This window comes from Ixodes scapularis, unplaced genomic scaffold (genome assembly GCF_016920785.2).
Source record: "Ixodes scapularis isolate PalLabHiFi unplaced genomic scaffold, ASM1692078v2 PGA_scaffold16__2_contigs__length_2301149, whole genome shotgun sequence".
NCBI classification, from domain to species: domain Eukaryota; kingdom Metazoa; phylum Arthropoda; class Arachnida; order Ixodida; family Ixodidae; genus Ixodes; species Ixodes scapularis.
In genome coordinates, this window is record NW_024609842.1 from 508,456 (window position 1) to 527,042 (window position 18,587).

The 18,587-nt window shown below is 45.0% G+C and overlaps 1 protein-coding gene across 1 annotated transcript in view; it reads right to left on the bottom strand.

Moving 5' to 3' along the window:
• Positions 1–17,072, bottom strand: part of LOC120842527 — a 109,950-nt gene extending 92,878 nt beyond the window's left edge. Inside the window, exon 1 of the mRNA XM_040213660.1 lies at positions 16,925–17,072. Within this exon, the coding sequence (XP_040069594.1) occupies positions 16,925–17,072 (148 nt within the window). The remainder of the gene's footprint in view (positions 1–16,924) is intronic.
• Positions 17,073–18,587: the final 1,515 nt, after the last annotated feature.

Below are 18,587 nucleotides of genomic sequence, written 5' to 3' on the forward strand. Positions count from 1 at the left end.
TCAACAAACAGACACAGCCAAAAGCACGCATTCGCAATACTCTATGAAAATTAAAGGGGAACTGACATGCAACTCTTCAAATGTAGTGTACTTGCTAGAGTGTAGAGTATGCAAAATGCAATACGTAGGACAGACCGAGACAGCGTTTAGACTACGCTTTAACAATCACAAATCTCACTCTAAAACTAATCCAGGCCTTCCTCTTTCAAAACATCTCCGTCTCCCAAAGCATTCTTTCGACGAACTATCCGTGACATTACTGGAAACAGGATTTAGATCAAACCGGGAGCGCGAACAGCGAGAGTCATACCTCATATACAAATTTAATACTATAGAAAAAGGAATAAACGAGAGTCCAGGAACACTTGCATCAATAAGAGCATTAACCTAGACTACCCTTTCATGGTGGTACTGTATTTTCGACTGGAATTGGACCACGTGATTATTCTATTGAGACCCCTATATTGTGAATGTTATTTTCTATGGTACCGTGCTGTTCCCGTGCTTTTCTCTTACATGCGCGCTTCATGTCTCACTAATCACAGCTCAGAAACGTACCCTCATTCATCGCCCCCCCCCCCCCCCCAAATACCACACCCTCTCTTTTTTTTTTTTTTTTTTTTTAAGTTGGAAGACAGGGCAAACATGTTTTTGCGATTCTTTGAATTTTCGGTTTTCTTGACACGCGCGGCGCCCCAGGGGTGACCGTCGCGGGGATGCATTGGCGCGTTGGGGGCCATCAGCCAAGAAGACGTCGCCGTCCACGACCTATTGTGGCCACTGCTGTGAGCGTTCAAGCGCACTTTGTATTTCGCCGCCCTGAAGGAGGAGCGGGCTCAGCTCAAGTTATTTACTATTTAGAAACGCGTACTTAGCCTACACCCTTTTCCTTTTTTTTTTTTTTTTTTTTTTTTTTCTTTCGCCCCTTAGCTCTGACTTTTTTTGCCGCAGCGATATGCCCGCACTTGAATGTCATCTCCTGACGAAGCCGAGTCTCTCGGCGAAACTGTCGATTAAACTTCCTCTGTTTGTTGTTTTTCACCGTGAGTTCTCCACTTCGTTATATATACGCCTTCGGCCCCTTGGCTCCTATGCCACCATGCCCACTATATATATATATATATATATATATATATATATATATATATATATATATTATTTCCACATATTGTCCCTTGTCCGAATAAAACATCTGCGCAGACCGCATTAACGCTTTCGCAGTATTTTTTAAACAAACTTGTAAAAAAAAGTATTTTTTAAATGAAGTCATGTAAAAAAAAAGTTTCAACCCCCTCCCGCCTAGCATTGCATGCAATAAATGAACAGAGTAAAAACAAATTGAAATTTTGATACCAAAATCAAACTTGAACAGAAAAAAAAAAGAAAGAAAAAACATTCGGCTGAAACTTAGCCAAGAGAGCCCGGGCTCGAAAATAAGCGGCTGTTGTCAGAATTAACTTGCGGTTGTTTGGGTAAGTACACTTATATTGCCTGCCCACCGCTGTCTGAGTTTGAAAAAGGTATTTTAATAATAAAAAAGAAAAAAAAAATATATATATATATACGAGGGGTTTTCTTTTATTCGAACCGCGTTATTACAATATTCCGTGAAGGGTACACTACTGCGGTTTCGTGCACATGAGTTAAACCAGAAGCATGGACGTACCAACAGGGGGGGAGGGGGCACTTGCCCCCCCCCCCCCGTTCTCAAAGCGGGGCAAGGCATATGTTTTGCCCCCCAGAAACAGCCGCCACTGGGTAGGGCAAACACTGGCCGGCGGCTCCCAAGAGATACAAAGGCCATGCCCCCCCCCCCCCCCCACCTACCCCGACCCTGAGGGGGGGGGGGGGTAGGGGGGGGCGTCTGGTTTGTTCCCCCACTCAATAATAAGTTGGTACGCCACTGACGAGGAGTACATTATATAGCTGGCTGATCCTAACGATAATTCGGATAATTAAATAAAACTTTCTAATTAAAATTTTAATCTCATAATAAATATATGATTCCAGTTAAAACTTACGTCGCAACATTTTAGAACGACTAGAAGCACGTGGGATGCGTGGGGGTGCATCACAGTTGCCACTCGTGCCGCAAACGTAGAACTAGCGGTAGGTAAACGCGGATGATGATGGATTCATTTGCGTTTTGCCACCGCTTGCTCTGTGCCTGTTGTACGTGTAATAACTTTGATGAACCCTCTGAGCTTTCCACATGTTTCAAATCGTTCGATAATGAATTGACTTATATTGTGGTTTTCGATTACACCCCTGGATCATCTATTTGGAACTGAATATTTATTTTCACGAATTAAAAAGTTAATTAAATACTTTTAGTTCATAATTCGACTCAACTTGAGAATTATTCATATATATTATGTCCCCGAGGGCGTTTATGTCAACTGTACAAACAACGTTACTGCACCTTTCACAGGCAGTTTGTAATAAATATGTTCGAATTAAAATCAAGCCCCCTCTATGATTAATTAAAAACAAATACCTCCGACTTGCATAACAATATCAACATTTATCAGACGTTTCGTCTCCTATACGGGAGACATCATCAGTGCGGCCTTGGAACACCCGACTAGCTACCAGAAATCCAACGCTTCTTCTTCCTTCTCTTCATCCGTAGCGCTGGTTCTGCCGACTTCTTCGTCCATCGCATACGGGAGACATTATAATCGTCTGCCCTCACTTCAACTTCTTTTTACGTCCGTCCTGGATGGTAAGTTAAATGACAAGTTATTTCAGGATGTCGGTGGATACGTCGGGGAGGGGGCCGCGGTTAGAATTGCAGGCAGATGGGTCACTGCGAATACACCATGATTCCAGAAATCTTCTGGGGCCCCACCGTTGTTCGCGTGCCAGAATCACAGCGTTCGCCAGGTCAAAAGTGTGACCAGTCGTCCAACAATGGTCCACCAGTTCAGTTTTTGATCTTGTGGCATGTGTTGCCTTCTCCACGTCTCTTTTGTGCTCTTTGAGGCGGGTACTCCGTTTGCGGCCAGTTTCTCGAATGTAACACTTGTCACAGTCCTGACAGTTCACTTTGTATACAACACCAGGAGGGGCTGGATCTTTTGGCTTCGAAATGAGGTCACGTAATTTTATATGTTGTTTGAAATTCTATCGACGTTACGTAGATGACACTTTCGTTATTTTAAATGAGGATCACGTCGATGACTTCCATGCAACCCTAAACAGCATTGAACCTTCTATACAGTTCACGCGAGAATTTGAACAGAATAGCACGTTACCTTTTTTCGACGTAACTGTTTGCCGAAGTGACACCGGTCAGATTGAAACCACCGTGTATCGTAAACATTGTGATACCGGTAATTTTTTGAGTTTCAATTCTCACCACCCTGTCGAACATAAGCGAGCCGTTGTAAAAACTTTAATTAGCCGATCAGAACATTTGCCTTCAAATTCAGATTTACGAGCATCGGAAGTTCAGACTGTTATCGGATCCCTTTTGAGGCGCGGGTATTCACAAGGTTTCATTGAAAACACACGTAAACAGATGCAGCAGGGAAGAACAAAAGCGACTAATAATTACAAAGCAGGCGTGGTGACTATCCCTTATGTAAAAGGCGTCTCAGAACCTATTCGCCGGTCCCTCCTGCCACTAGGTATACGAACAACTTTCAAACCCCATATAAAATTACGTGACCTCATTTCGAAGCCAAAAGATCCAACCCCTCCTGAATCTCAAAGTGGTGTTGTATACAAAGTGAACTGTCAGGACTGTGACAAGTGTTACATCGGAGAAACTGGCCGCAAACGGAGTACCCGCCTCAAAGAGCACAAAAGAGACGTGGAGAAGGCAACACATGCCACAAGATCAAAAACTGAACTGGTGGACCATTGATGGACGACTGGTCACACTTTTGACCTGGCGAACGCTGTGATTCTGGCACGCGAACAACGGTATGGCCCCAGAAGATTTCTGGAATCATTGTGTATTCGCAATGACCCATCTGCCTGGAATTCTAACCGCGGCCCCCTCCCCGACGTATACACCGACATCCTGAAATAACTTGTCATTTAACTTACCATCCAGGACGGACGTAAAAAGAAGTTGAAGTGAGGGCAGACGATTATAATGTCTCCCGTATGCGATGGACGAAGAAGTCGGCAGAACCAGAGCTACGGATGAAGAGAAGGAAGAAGAAGCGTTGGATTTCTGGTAGCTAGTCGGGTGTTCCCAGGCCGCACTGATGATGTCGCCCGTATAGGAGACGAAACGTCTGATAAATGTTGATATTGTTATGCAAGTCGGAGGTATTTGATTTAATCATGAATCCCGGATTTTGGAACATTTTTGCATCTATGATTAAAATAAACGTGCCATTTCAGTGAAGGGCCAACAGAAAATGGGGACTTTTACAGGTTGTCATACATAAAAAAAAACTATTTTAATGGGGCGGGGCAGGAGAAGTGACGAGGTGGGGTACAAAATTGAAAAGACAATGATTTTCAAAAGAGGAAATATTCCAGCAGTAAAATTTATTTTTACGACTAAAGGGCGAATTGTTTGGCTCTACCGATAGGAAATATCTTTAATTTTCGCCAGATCACATAGTATATTTTGCTCACTATTGCAGAGAATACTTCTGCGGTTACATACACAGCCTTCAAGGACCCCAAACAATGCGCCGTTTTCCGAGTTCCCTATGCAGGAGGTAAGTAAAGCTTTTGACATAAGTTGAAAAGCTTTGTTAAACGATGAGCTTGGCAATGGTAAATATACTACATTATGCACACATCTAACGATTGCTTCTAATTTATTGCTTTTTTATTCATTTTCAAATAACGCAGAAGGAGCTTGTGGGCTTTTCGTGCCGGAGAGTCAATTGGAGCAATATCCCGACTGCTGCGATTTTATATTTGACCTGCTCTGCGGCACGAAGCAAAAGTACCATATCTACGACGACATTTGCAGAGCACAGGAGTGATGGCCCAGGCAGCATTAAGCCTGTTCCAGGAAGCCGCTTTTTATAAGCTGGTCAATGTAATTTGGATGAAGCAGCTTTTCATGCTTGTTTGCTTTGACGAATAAAAATGCGCTTAAGCATTACTGTCAGAAAATAGGGAAACGATTAGTTTACATACCGTGTCAAGACTGAATATTATGTGCAACTTTACTGACCTGTAAGTTCGATAGCGGAATACCTATTACTTAGAACATATTACTTAGAAACATTTGTACAGCTACATTTATTATTTCTAAGCTTGGCCTTAAAGGAGAACTATAGAGGCTTTAAGATGGTTTCAACCTACGTGGCCTAAGCACACAACAAAACAAAACAAAAAAGGCCTTTACTCTTAATAAAAACGCGTCAAAACACCGTAACACAGCTTTTTTCGGAGGTAGTTCTCAGAAAAACCGGGGTGTGTAGCAACGTTTGCGAGCGTTTTATTACAAATGGAAGTCACGCATGATCCATTTCTTTCTTTTTTGTAATGCATAACGGCAAAGGCTCGTGTCGCGGTGCATTGTCGCGATTTTAGTACAATACAAGCCCATGCATGATTGAAATTTAAACCTGCGGCCTCGGAAACTATCCATCGGACTAACATTCCAGGAAAATAATCCACCAAAGGAGGTCTGGTGTTTTTTTTTTTTTTTTAGGTTTACATCAGAGCGAAAATTCTGACGCGGTTTTTGGTGTGATGTTCATTGTTTCCTGGCGTGACAGGGTCTGGTGTTTTTGATGTCGACGCCTGTGCAGACTTCAGACGCAGTCAGGTGCGCTAAAGTATTGTGGCGTGCCCGGATGTATTATTTTTACGTTTAGTTAAGAAATAAATTTCAATACATGTCTTATTTGCGGTGTATCCTGGCGCGACCCGGTTTGACGTGGCCTGTTGTGTCTTGGTGTGATCCCAGTTCAATGTGCCCTGGTGTAATTCTGGTCTATACATGCACGCATTATATAATTTCGTTAACAAATAAATTATTTTGAATGCAACAGTTTTACTCCGTTCACCCATAAGCGAGACAGCGGTGGAAGCTGTTTTCTTGTTAGACTAGTCATACCCTCTTTATCGCCACGTCAACACGCTCCCGCCTATAGACCGTTCCATTAGGGTCATAGCAGAGAGGGTAAAAGAGAAAAAAATGCACTCCCCCTCTCCCCCGCAAGCCGTCCGCTCCGGCGAGTGGGCTGTAGGTAGCGTCACGGTGGCGTGCAAACTCTGTTTAAAATCGCGTCATTTTGGAACTTTCAAGCGCAGATGCGCAGATTTTGGTATGCCAGTTATCGTGTAATACTATGCTAGATAAAAAGACTCACAGGGTCCAATTGCACTGTTACCTGCGTGCAAATAAAAAACAAGAATAGGGAAAACTGTGTCAGATTGGCCGGTCTCTTTGGCGAAAAGAAAATTCGGTTGCTGTACCTTTTTTACGATACCAAAGTTCGTACTGGTGTAGGCCTTTAGCGACCATGAGTGGAAGTCTGAAATAATAAATAAAAACGTTCTCCTGCCGCAATAGACGCAGTAGTTAAGGGTAGTACTGCCGGCTGACTCAACTGCTATTTATGTAACGGAAAAAAGATATGCTAGTTTATCATTTAGCAAAATAGAACAACAGAGAGCTATAGGCTGATTTTGGAGTAGCCACAACTATTCTAAGAACGCGAACCACTTCACAACGGCAGCCACGAGCGAGAGTTCGGTGTTCGGAAGAGCCCGCCGATACAGCCCAAAGATGGAGAACGGCAACCTCCCGGTTTGTCGTCTGCTAGCGGAGTCGGCGGCGTGCCCTCTCTCTCGTTTTACCCCGCCGAACCCGCTGAACTTCCCGGATGTGTGAAGGGGGCGCTGCGGTCGAACAAAATGGTGCCGCACAGAGAGCGCTAAATGGAATGGTCTATACCCACGTGGAAACATCCGGGTCAGGCCATAAGAGGCAGGCCGCTGATTGGTCCGGCGGGCACGTAGCTCCCAGCCCTGTCAGAGGTTATGGGTGAACGGAGAATAGAACAGTATCCTGAGACAACACTTCTATTTTCGAGAAGCTTAGCTGTTTATTCTGTCAGTCTTTCTCCTTCCCTCCTGCTCCGTAGTTGGCACGCTTTCTGAATCAGCTGATGTCCTATCTTTGATGACTTCGTTACGTACAGTTTCGTAGGGCCCAAGCGTCAAAGCAATGCCCGCAAAATAATTTGAGAAAAATTCATCTGCGTGATGAAATCAAACGAAACATGTTTTAATTTATATTAGTTCATCTTGTGATGCCACCATTTTGGTGCAAATATGACCTATCTACAAATGCAGGAAACAACATAATTGCCATGTTTAAATGGACTCTTTTGTGGCTGCCTAAAAAGGTATAATGGTTCAGAACACTGAAATATGCTCGTCAAAATCGAGCTGTAGCGAAATGGATTGTTTTTTCACCAACTTCATACGGCAGTCTAAGAACCGTTAAAATATTTAAACTATAACATTGCAAGAAAAACGTTGGAAGTGCACAAAGCCACTACAACTTCAGTTGGCTGCAGCCACTCCATTGTTTCCTCTAAAAAAACAATGTTAAGGAATACTTTAGGCTACTCTTTATATGAAGAACCCGAATATTTACTGCAAGCAGCATTTCTTCTAGGCAACAAATAAATGTCATTCCAGACAAGAAGTGTGAAGGTTCAATCAGTGACTTGAGTTGCAGCCTTACAAAAAGATTATCACCAGCCCACTCATGCACAGGAGGCTACCATAGAACAAGATGATGCCTGCAGAAGCCAGGCAACGGCCCTTGGGGGATCGACTGTGGACTGATATTCATTTTTCACACTGTTCATTGTTAAATTTCTTTCCGCCCATGCCACGAATTGGCTGGAATTGTCAGTTGTTGGCTGCACTATCACTCCACAATTAATTCCAAGACAAGTCTGAGGCCATGAAAGTTCCCCTGCCAAACGCTAAATAATGTTGTGGTTAAAGAAACGAATGTTTATAAAGACAAAAATATAAAACAAATGACTGAATGCGCCGTGCCTTACAAGCTCTAAGTTTTTTTCCTGTTTCAACAGAAGTCGATGATACCTCTTCTCATAACAGTACCCTCAAATATAATGTCAATAGACTTTAGCTTTCTCTAAACAAAAATAAATCATTCACTTCATTTTGTGAATTTCGTTTTAAATTCTGACAGATTTGACATTGCCATGAAGGTTGACCCGAGAAGAAAATTCTCATGGTGAATTTACCTTAGTCTGAGCACCGCTGAATTTTAATTAAGAAGGGGTTTTTAAAGGGGCTGAGACAGAATATTGGGTTGGAATATTTCTTCTCATATTGCACAGGTTTACTGGCAAAAGTGGAAACCAGGTACACTCGCATGCAACGCCACCGACCAAGAAGCGTCTTTCTTTGACACTGCGTAATTTGAAGCATAAAATCAGGCGTTTTCTATTATGCTCTGTTTCACTTTATGTTGTACCGCAGCGTAGGCTAGAAGTCCGAGCTCATAGCGTTGGCAGATGTCCTTAATGCACGAGAGCTTGTGCCGCCGAGATGTGCCCTACAGCAAGGAGCTCGCGCTTGTAGTTTCTCCTGCGGTACATCATAAGGTGTTACAGAGTATAGTGTGTCATTCGTAAAAATTGACGAAGTTGTGGGAATAGCATTGTTGTAGTTTTAAACAATGTAGTCTCCAGTATTTCCTCATAAAGTGTTGCGATACACACAGTGACAATATTTTGATTCAGCTTACACAGCTTACACGAGCTCTACGTGAGCACTCAGGGGGATCGGTGTCCGAGTGAGCTAGCGCGCACCAGCTCGGAGCACGTGGAGCGAAAGCACGAGCTACAGAATCTAGGGATCCTGGGTTAAATCCCCACCCATGCCATTTTCGACCTGGACAAGCATCGTACCAGCGTGCGGTCGTGTATCACAACTGCGTGGTGCACGTTAAAGATCCCAGGTTAGCGGTTGCATAGCACTGGCTAAATTTTTCATCTATAGCTGGAAGACAAGTCGCCCGTTGAGGTTCTTCGCTTTATAAACATGCACACCCCAATTATTTTCCGCGACCACTCACTTGTAGCGCGTGACAATCAACGCCTCGACATGTATTTGGGTCGTAGCTCGTGTCCAAACGCTGCGATAATAGAAATAGCCAAACATTACAAAAAAAAAATTCAGCCTTTCCATTTTGGTGAAGAAGGAAGAACAGCGGAGCTGTAGCCCCTGCTCTCGGCGATGGCTTTCCAGACGAGCGATCTGCTCTTCTTTCGCAAGTGAATCTGAAGCGCTCGACTCAGTGGACCTTTAGGCGATAGCGGCATCGCTGCGGTTGCGGAACCATTCGCGCTGCTGCGGACATCGCCGCTCGTTCCGTTCCTGCTCTGCTTCCTCCAAAAAGAATGTTGCCGCCATCTATGAGCGCCGGCAGGAACCAATTGTCTGGTTGCCGAGGCTGGAAAGGTTTCTGCGATGCATGAGCGACGGCGGCAAGCAGAAAACCGGCAAACACAACAATCTGGACAGCTACCGCCATCTGTGAGTGACCGCGGGAACCAGAGTGTTGTGCCGACATTTGTTTGGTACCACACACGGTGCCGAGGAAACTCGCCCTTAACAGCTCCGTAGTAAAGCATGTGGAACTCAGCGTGTGCCTGTGCTTTGCCCAACCCAACGATTCGCTATAATAAATATTGGCGGCCTGTAATCGACTCATGATCACACCGCCGTTTGTTATCGCTCCAAGTTGTGGGGTGTACACTGCTCGTTTTTTTATTCAATTTGCTCTTTCCACTGCATTTGCATGGACAAAACGAGTAATGCAGACTTAATAGATTACGAGTGTTAAGAAAAAGGATCAAGGTACACATAAGCACTTCTTATGAGTTGTGAATGCGAAAGCATGCCTGCCGTTCCTCCGCTCCCTTATTTCGTCTGCGGCGTACTTGCGTCGACGGTCGAACGCGCGCGCGCTCCTCGCCGCGCTGATCTTGGGCATGGAGCGGTGGAGCCGCTGCCTCGCGGACACGCAGCGCCATGGGGTGGCGCTAATTTAAATTGACGCGCGGCTTCATATCAATGCCGTTTTGCGTGACTTCCTGCGTGGTTTCAAAAATGAAACGCCTCAGATCGCGGCTTCGGGAATTTATTTGCCGTTTGGCGCGACTGATGATGTCGGCTCGCTCCATGGGACAGTTAATGCTTTCGCATTAATACACTTAGGCAGCATTTAATGAAATTACAAAAGGTGCTGCAGAGCCCTTTTAACTAGACTAAACACAACATAATGCATAAAAGGAGACTCGAAAAATACTTTTTCTACGAGCACACTTCCAATTACAACTATTTCACTAGAGGAACTTGCTACCGGACATTACAGCCTTCTCGTGTGCAGTAATGGTATAGAGGCTGCAATGACCAAGCTACTGAGAGACAACAATGGCTCTCCCCGACACAAACAATCGAAATAGGAAAACGAGATAGCATGCCGACGAGCTGGCAATAGCATGCTATCGGCTCATCCGGATCGTGGATTAGAACCGCACAACGTTGCTGCGCATGTACTGTGTCTGGGCTTTGTTTTAGTTACAATCTAGTTTGCTTGTTAGAACATTGTACCAAATGAGTTAGCTGTGACAAAGGCTCCAGGTCAAAAAAATCGAGACAACGGTAAGCATGAGTAAACAGTAGCGAATCGTCAATGTGAGTATCACTGGAGTGCTTATAAAAAAAAAGAAATGATATCCTGGGTCTCATAACAGTGGCAATGGTGCTCCCGTCCTCATGCCATGTCTGATCGCCAGTTAAGCCTCTTCTGCTGAGGCATAGTCCCCACCGTTCCAACTTGTACTACCCACGACTCAAAAGGACACTTAGCATAATCAAAAAGAAAGGATACAAGGAAACAACCTACTGACCTCTGTGTAAACATGTTCAAAGAAACAAAGAATTGGCTTGAGCTTTTAACCTAGCGAATATAAAAACTACATAAACAACCTGATGCTCCAAGAAAAAGGTGTCATCAGATCTGATTCAAGACAAAAAATATGGGTCTAGAAACTTGTTTCATTTGGAGTCAAAACATAAGGAATGTTTATTCAGCACATTTGCATGCTTCGTTATTATGATTGATTCTTTCTGTGTAAGCTTGCGATTCTCCATGGCCAAAACCGTATCTGTAGAGATTCATAAAGTTACTAAAAAATTCCATCAAAAGTTTTACACTCCGTAATATAGATTCCTATTTTTATGCAATATTTACGAAAAAAAAAAAACTGCATTAACGATTGACTGAATTATTAGAAATGTTTGAGAGAAATAATGATTCGCATTTAGCTGTGTCAAAACGTTTGATCAAACGTAATAACCATGTGCAATTATGAAACACTACTGGAAATAGCTTTCAGAAAAGGAAATGACCCCACGCGTACACTGAAAGAATCAATACCCATAATAAACTTGTAAATGTCCCTATGTTTTAACTCCGACTGGAAAAAAGATTCTTGACCTACATTTTGTTCTGCAGATTTGATGATCATCTATTTTTGGAAACGTGATGATGCTCATGATGTTTGTGTATCCTCTAGGTTGAAAGCTAAAAGGCAATCTCTTGTGTGCTTCAATTATATTTCCCCAGAAGTTAATAGGTTGCCTCTTTGTGTTTGCTGTCCTTAAGTATGTTTGAGCTTGCGTACAATAGACGGCTGTAGGGTCCGGGAACAAATTCTTTTTTGAGTGATTAACCATTGCTGTAAGGAGCGTCGTCGTGTTTCCCCGTTTTTCGGGGGGTTGCCTATCTATTTGTTTCTGCCAATTAAACCTCCACTTTTTTTGACACCTCTTTGCCTTTGTCTCACTCTTCAGAGAATTCCAGTCTCGCATAAATTCACCATGTTTAATCTGCGCCAGATACCTTGGATCATTGACTTTGTTTGTTAATAAATTACTCTACGCTTATGCTTGTACCTAGAAGTGTACTTCTAGATACAAGCATGAACAATTTTCGCGATTCAATTGAAAGCGCACAATTAATGCGTGGAACTGAATAGGAGCCTACTTTTGGTGACTAGTCTTGATGATTGGACTAGTGAAAAATCATCATTAAAAACAAACAGCGCAAAGGACATATGAAGAGAGGAGACTAACACACCCCTGTCTAATGGTTCGTTCAACTCTGCCTCCTTGTCTATGCCATTTGCATTCAGTTTGTAGTAATGCATTTATTAACCGATGTTTTTTTTTTATTATCCGTAATAGGGGCTCACTGTAATGCCCTACCTGCAATCGCATTGACTTTAGGGGCAGCTCCCACTTTGAGGAAGTCCAGGCTGGACATCCCTCACACTCTTTTTTAGCCATTCCTTAAGTTACAAGTTGCCACCCAAACTGAGTCAGGCCAGCCGGCCCTGCAGGAAATGTCAACTTGACTCTTTTAGGCATCAATGCCCCTCTTTTTAGTCTACTTCAAACACGCCAAAACAAGGAGCGAAGCAAATTGTTTGACCTTTTTTTATAACTCTCTTCATTTTCCTAAGGGCATACGTATGTGATCACGCACGCACTAACATACAGCGGCTCCCGAGAGAACCTTTCTCCGCTCGACTCGAACGGCTACTGAGAGCTTCGAATTACGATACCCGACTCAGGAGCCGCGTCGTTGGTGGAAATTGATATACGCTTGCCTCAGTTCAGCGCAATATCCAGGATGCATAGCGTTTAATAGTAACCTCATGTCTCACCATCGCACCGCGGGTACTGCTCTTTCGTATGGCCACCATATTGCCTTGCGATTTCACCACTTCACGACCCCCCACCGCGAGATAACCCTACGCACGAAGGTATAAAAGTGTCCGGCGCAAGATCACCAGGACGACTGCAGAGGAAAACTTCACAACATAATGGCGCCAGACTACCAAGACTGCTCCTAGTCTTTGGCCATATCTTAACTAAATAAAATTTAGTGTTCTTACTAACCGTTCCAGACAATTGTAAACCGCGACTCTGGAGCAGCACAAGACGCTATAGGCGCAAGTCAAACGGTACTGTACAACCTGTGATGCAGCTTGATTTAAGATACACTTTTTTTTTTACATTACTTCAGACCTATATAAAAATAGAATGAATATAATGACTGCGACTTTGAAGGTTGATATGAAATATCCTGTATGCTTACTTCAACATTACTTGATTTCACACTCAAAAGTAGTTTTGCTTATTTTTGTGCACAAATTACTAGTTTGTAACTGATTTATTGTTGACATTTAGTCAATTGTTTCGTCAAATAAGTGTTCAGTTACCGATAATAATGTTGAGGTTCAAAAGTGAAGGTTCATGAACACGCTGGCGAAAGCCCGCAGTGTGTAAGCTTCCTCAGCGAAAACGTAGGACCTGCTCCGCTGCTTCGACAAGGTTGCCGCCAGCTTGCACAGGCCTCCGAGAATTGTGTGAACGAGTTGCGGTAGGTTGTTTAAGCTGTTAGTCCACATTACAAGGTCGGAAGACAAAAGAAAAAAAAACAACAGCTGCCGCGCCATTGCCATTGCCCGTGCGGTTATATCCAATGGCCACACCGTGCTTTTTTACCGGCGGCGCTTGCGTACATTAAAATGGCAATGCTCTTAGTGTTGTTAGACCACCAAGCAATTTCGCACAGGTCTATTGAGCTTAATTGACTGGTTGCTATCTTTTTTTTTTAATCATGGCAAGTCAATAACATATACTTTGATACATCATAAGCTTTTGGTACATTGAATTCACGAGGGGGGACGTAAAAACTAAACGGAATGAATTTCTGAAGGACCTGCCGTTTGTACTAAAGTCGGTTACAAGTTAAGAAGGTAGTAGAAGCTCCTCCCCATAAGCGTGATGCGCCCGTTTCAGACGCCTCCGCAGTCGAGAAAATAGTTCGCTGAAAACGCCCCCTCTGCTTCAATGGATAGATATTGACTACAGACAGACCTTGTAGCGGGCGGTAGCTTGCGCCACCTAGTCAATGCAAATTACTCGCTCCGGGAGGTTGAGTAAAAAGAAGGCTTCAGTGCAACGAAAATTGTAACTTTTATAAATAATGTATATATGGCTGTTGGTTTTAGCTTGATAACCTTTCTGCACGAATTAGGTACCTTCCGTACATTTGCCGCGTTTGTTAATAATAAAAAAAACTGCGTTTCGGGTTTTGAAAGTTCCGGCGATTCGCGTTTCGACAAATCCGAAGTCGTATTTCCCTTTCCGTTATGAATCCCAACGTGGAGACAGCGGAATGCAATTCCTTCGATTCTTCTACGTCAAGAGAGTCTGGTGCAGCCTGGCCGTTTACGCCAATACGCCTCTACAAGAAGCATAAGAGCGGCGATGTCCTCAAATGAGTTGCACGGCAGCTGATATTGAACGCTTACGTTCAGGTGCGACACGAACCACCCGCCAAGCCCGGCCAGCCCGGCCTCACTGTGGAGGAGCTCTGCATCAAAGTCAGCAAACTGCTTGGCGTTGGTGTACTCATCATCCTCGAGATTAGGAAGCAGGCGAAAGAAGCCGAGGGACAAGTTGTGACACCTTCTCGGAAGTGCTCTACAAGTGAAGGCAAAAGGCGGCGCAAAGTCAGGTACGGCGACTTCACGTTGTGTGCGCTGAGATAGTGCATCCACCGTTTCTTTGCACGGAACGAGGTTCCCACGGTCAAGAAGATAACGGCCGAATTCTACGCGAGCACTGAACTTCCCTCGTTGAAGGCTTGGACTGTGCGTCGCCTTCTCCACGACATGGGATTCGAGCATGACAACAGGGAACGAAGCTCGCTGCTGAATGAACGAGAGGACACCGTCGCCTGGCCGCAGAAGTGCCTGCATAAGATCGCACGTCACCGACAAGATGGTCGGAAGACCTTCTACAGGGACGAAACATGGGTGACGGCAGGGCACGCTGTCTCAAAGGTGTGGGTAGACACGACCGTGGCCTCGTCTCACGACGCCTTCATGCGTGGTCTCTCGACTGGCCTCAAGCAGCCATCGGGGAAGGGCCAGCGTCTTATTGTCACCCACATCGGCAGCGATGAAGGCTTCGTCGACGGCTGCCTGGACGTGTTCCGTGGACAAAAAACCGGCGATTACCACGAGGAAAGGGATGGCGCCCGCTTCGAGAAGTGGTTCGACGGCGTTCTTGACAAACTGCCGACAGGAAGCGTTATCTTCATGGACAACGCTTCTTACCATTTACGGTGGTCGGAAGCAGTTCCGACGACGAGTTCCCGCAAGGACGAGATCTGGCAGTGGCTGATGTCTAAAAAATTTTCATGGAACCCCACGATGCTGAAGAAGCAGCTGCTCGACATTGTGGCCTTGGTGAAGCCACAGCACCTAAAGTATCGTGTGTACACTGCTGCCGAGACGGCTGGCTGCACTGTGGTTAGGTTTCTACCGTATCACTGCGAGTTCAACCCCATTGAACGGAACAATAACGGCGTTTCTGCCCGAAAGACGACGTTCAAGATTTCGACGTGGGGACACTACTCAACGAAGAAGTTGACAAGGTCACCACTGACAACTGGATTAATGCTGCCAGGCACGTTATTGACATTGAAGCAACGTTCCGTCGAGGCGGTGCCACAAGCGGCCACATCCAGCCCATCGTCATCCAGCTGGATGAAGAGGACACCCCATCCGAGAGTGACCTGGCTGGTGCCGAGCCCCTTAACGAAGCTTAACGACACCATTATGGAGAAAACGTGGAACATCTCGGAACACAAAACGGTTCTTTTAAGGACCACTCAAATGCTTTAAAAATCGGATTGTTTTTCTTGTCCACCACCGACCTCCTGTGTCTCATGTTGTCATGCTTCTCTGCTTGTTGCCGTATAGCATTTCGATGTGCAGCCACCAGACAAACTTTTTATTTTTGTTGCGATAATATCTAAGCTGGTCTATACATTGCACTGTGCCATGAATCACCAGTATAGATTTCAACTTTGCGAAAACAAAAGTTTGCAGCCCATCTACGGCAAAGTCATCAGATGCCATATTGGCCCTTCCCGCTGTCTAAACATCTTTGCTACGCAAAGAATAGTATATTGATTGCAAATAAACTCTTTTCTGTCTAAGAAAAACGACACAACAGATCACTGCCAGTGCTTTGATTTAAAGCATAAATGAAATGTCTGTGGCCATTCACATGACTGAGGCCTCTGGGAATAACAAAGCCGTGTGTTAGCAAAGCGGAGAGCGAATTCACAGTGCCAGTACTCTGTTTCGAAGTCTAAAGGGAACGCCTGTGGTCATTCACATGACTGAGGCCCCTCTGAAAACAACAATAACGTGTGTCAGCACTGTGGGCAGCTGACCCTTACTGTCAGTGATCTGTTTCGAAGCATAAACTGGACGTCGGTGGCCATTCACACGACCGAGGCCACTCTGAGAATAACAATAACGTGTGTCAGCACTCCGGGCAGCTAACTCTAACTGCTAATGATCTGTTTCGAAACATAAACTGGACGTCGGTGGCCATTCACACGACCGACGCCACTCTGAAAATAACCATAACGTGCATCAGCACTGCGGGCAGCTAACTCTAGCTGTCAATGATCTGTTTCGAAGCATAAGCTGGACTTCGGTGGCCATTCAGACAACCGAGGCCACTCTGAGAATAACACTAACGTGCATCAGCACTGTGGGCAGCTAACTCTAACTGCCAATGATCTGTTTCTATGCATAAACTGGACGTCGGTGGCCATTCACACGACCTAGGCCACTCTGAGAATAACAATAACGTGTGTCAGCACTGCGGGCAGCTAACTCTAACTGCTAATGATCTGTTTCGAAACATAAACCGGACGCCTGTGGCCATTCACACGACTGAGGCCACCCTGGTTATAACAATACCTTGTGTTACCGTAGTGGAGAGCAAAATCCCAGTGCTAGTGCTCCGTTTCGAAGCATAATAGAGACGTCGAAAGTACCCTTGAAGTCGACGGCCGTTATGACTCTTAGGTCGCACTTCGGCGAGTTGGCCAACACCTCGTGGTGGATGAGGAGCAGGCTGCCCTGTGCGCCTAAGTGCGGTCTGAAGGGGTGTGGCATAGATTTCCTGAATTGAAGAGGCGCCATGGTACTCGCTTGAAATATATCGTAAAAACAGCACCGATTGCTTGACGTGAGGAAAAATCGGATACAACATTGATGAAGGATTGGTGAGAGGACGGAGATCTGGGGAATGCCAAAGCCAGTAACTGGGCCTAGTTCAGTTCGACTCAAGCTTGATATCGTCCATCTTGCAGAAATGCTGTGATGAAGTGAAGCGGTCTTCCATAGAGACCTCAATTTTGAGCCTCCCGGACTAGTGCAATGTAGAGGATTAAATCATGCGTTTTTAAAGCCGATAAGAACCACAATGCACAGATTGCAGCCAAACTTGTTGCCGAGGATAGAGTTGTGAGGTACTGAAAGGTCGTTTTTGATTGCTTGGGTGGCTTCTAAAGCTGGTTTAGAATGACTGGAGGTATTTCTGGGTTCTGTGATGCTATAGTCTGTAACAGGTTTTCCGTTGGTGCTGCTGTAGTGCCGCTATCAGCTGGCCCAGAGGTCAAATATATAGTGCACGTCACGATTTGGTGTCCCTTCTCGCACCCCGATCAAGTTTGTCGCCTCCTGGAAGGCTTGGGAATGTACTGTTGGAGCAGAATTGTAGGTTCAGCCTAATGGGCTGCTAAGAAGTTATCCCATACGACGAATTATGCAGAGCCCTTTGAAGGCTGAGGTCTAAGGCTTGCAACGAGATCAGATAGGTAGGTCGCCGCTTCCCACTGTCGGTGTGCATTCGCCATACCCCTCGGCTTGGGGAGCCCCACGTTAACCCTTAGCTCTCAGGTCCGAGCCGCGATAATTTTGCCCCAATGACGCCGATAACGAGTCCATCTGTCCAGTCCGCAACTATTTCAAATTTGCCTGATGCCTCCTTTTCCAATTCCAGGTCGTGACCTTTAACAGCAGAGGCACGTGAAATTCATCTTTTTTTTTTTTGTTTAGAGTGCATTTTGTCTGGCAGTGGGTATCTAAAAATAATGCCTGCGATAGTGTTCAAGCAATGCGGCTCGGAAACAGGCTTTTTGTGCGGTTCCATCCATTTCATCAAATGCCATTTCTCCGACAATTCGTTTCATCAACGCTGCGACGTTTTATCAACAGATTTTTTTATCGATACTTGCGCATCGATATATCTTGCTATGTTTCGTCGACAACAATTTTCTTTGATTAGGGATGCGCTGGTTTGTTGGTGAGCAAGGGTACGGGTACATGCATGCACGGGCACAGGACCATTCTTACACGCTCCTGCGAAGCGGCAGGTACGGGTGGGCTGGGTGGGTTTACAAATTTGTAATGAACTGCTGGAGACTGTCGCCGCAAAGCGTCGTGAATTGGGTGGGTCGGATAGTTTAACATGTGCCACAGTAATAAGCGCACAACAAAATGTTCCTACAGCGTGCAATTTCTGTGTCGATGAAACTTCACAGCACGGTATGGCAGTATCGATGAAATGAGAGTCCTAAAAAGTTCATGAAACGTGTCGATGAAGCGACAGGGACCCTTCTTTCCGATGGTTCCATGGAGGCTCTGACAATGAGG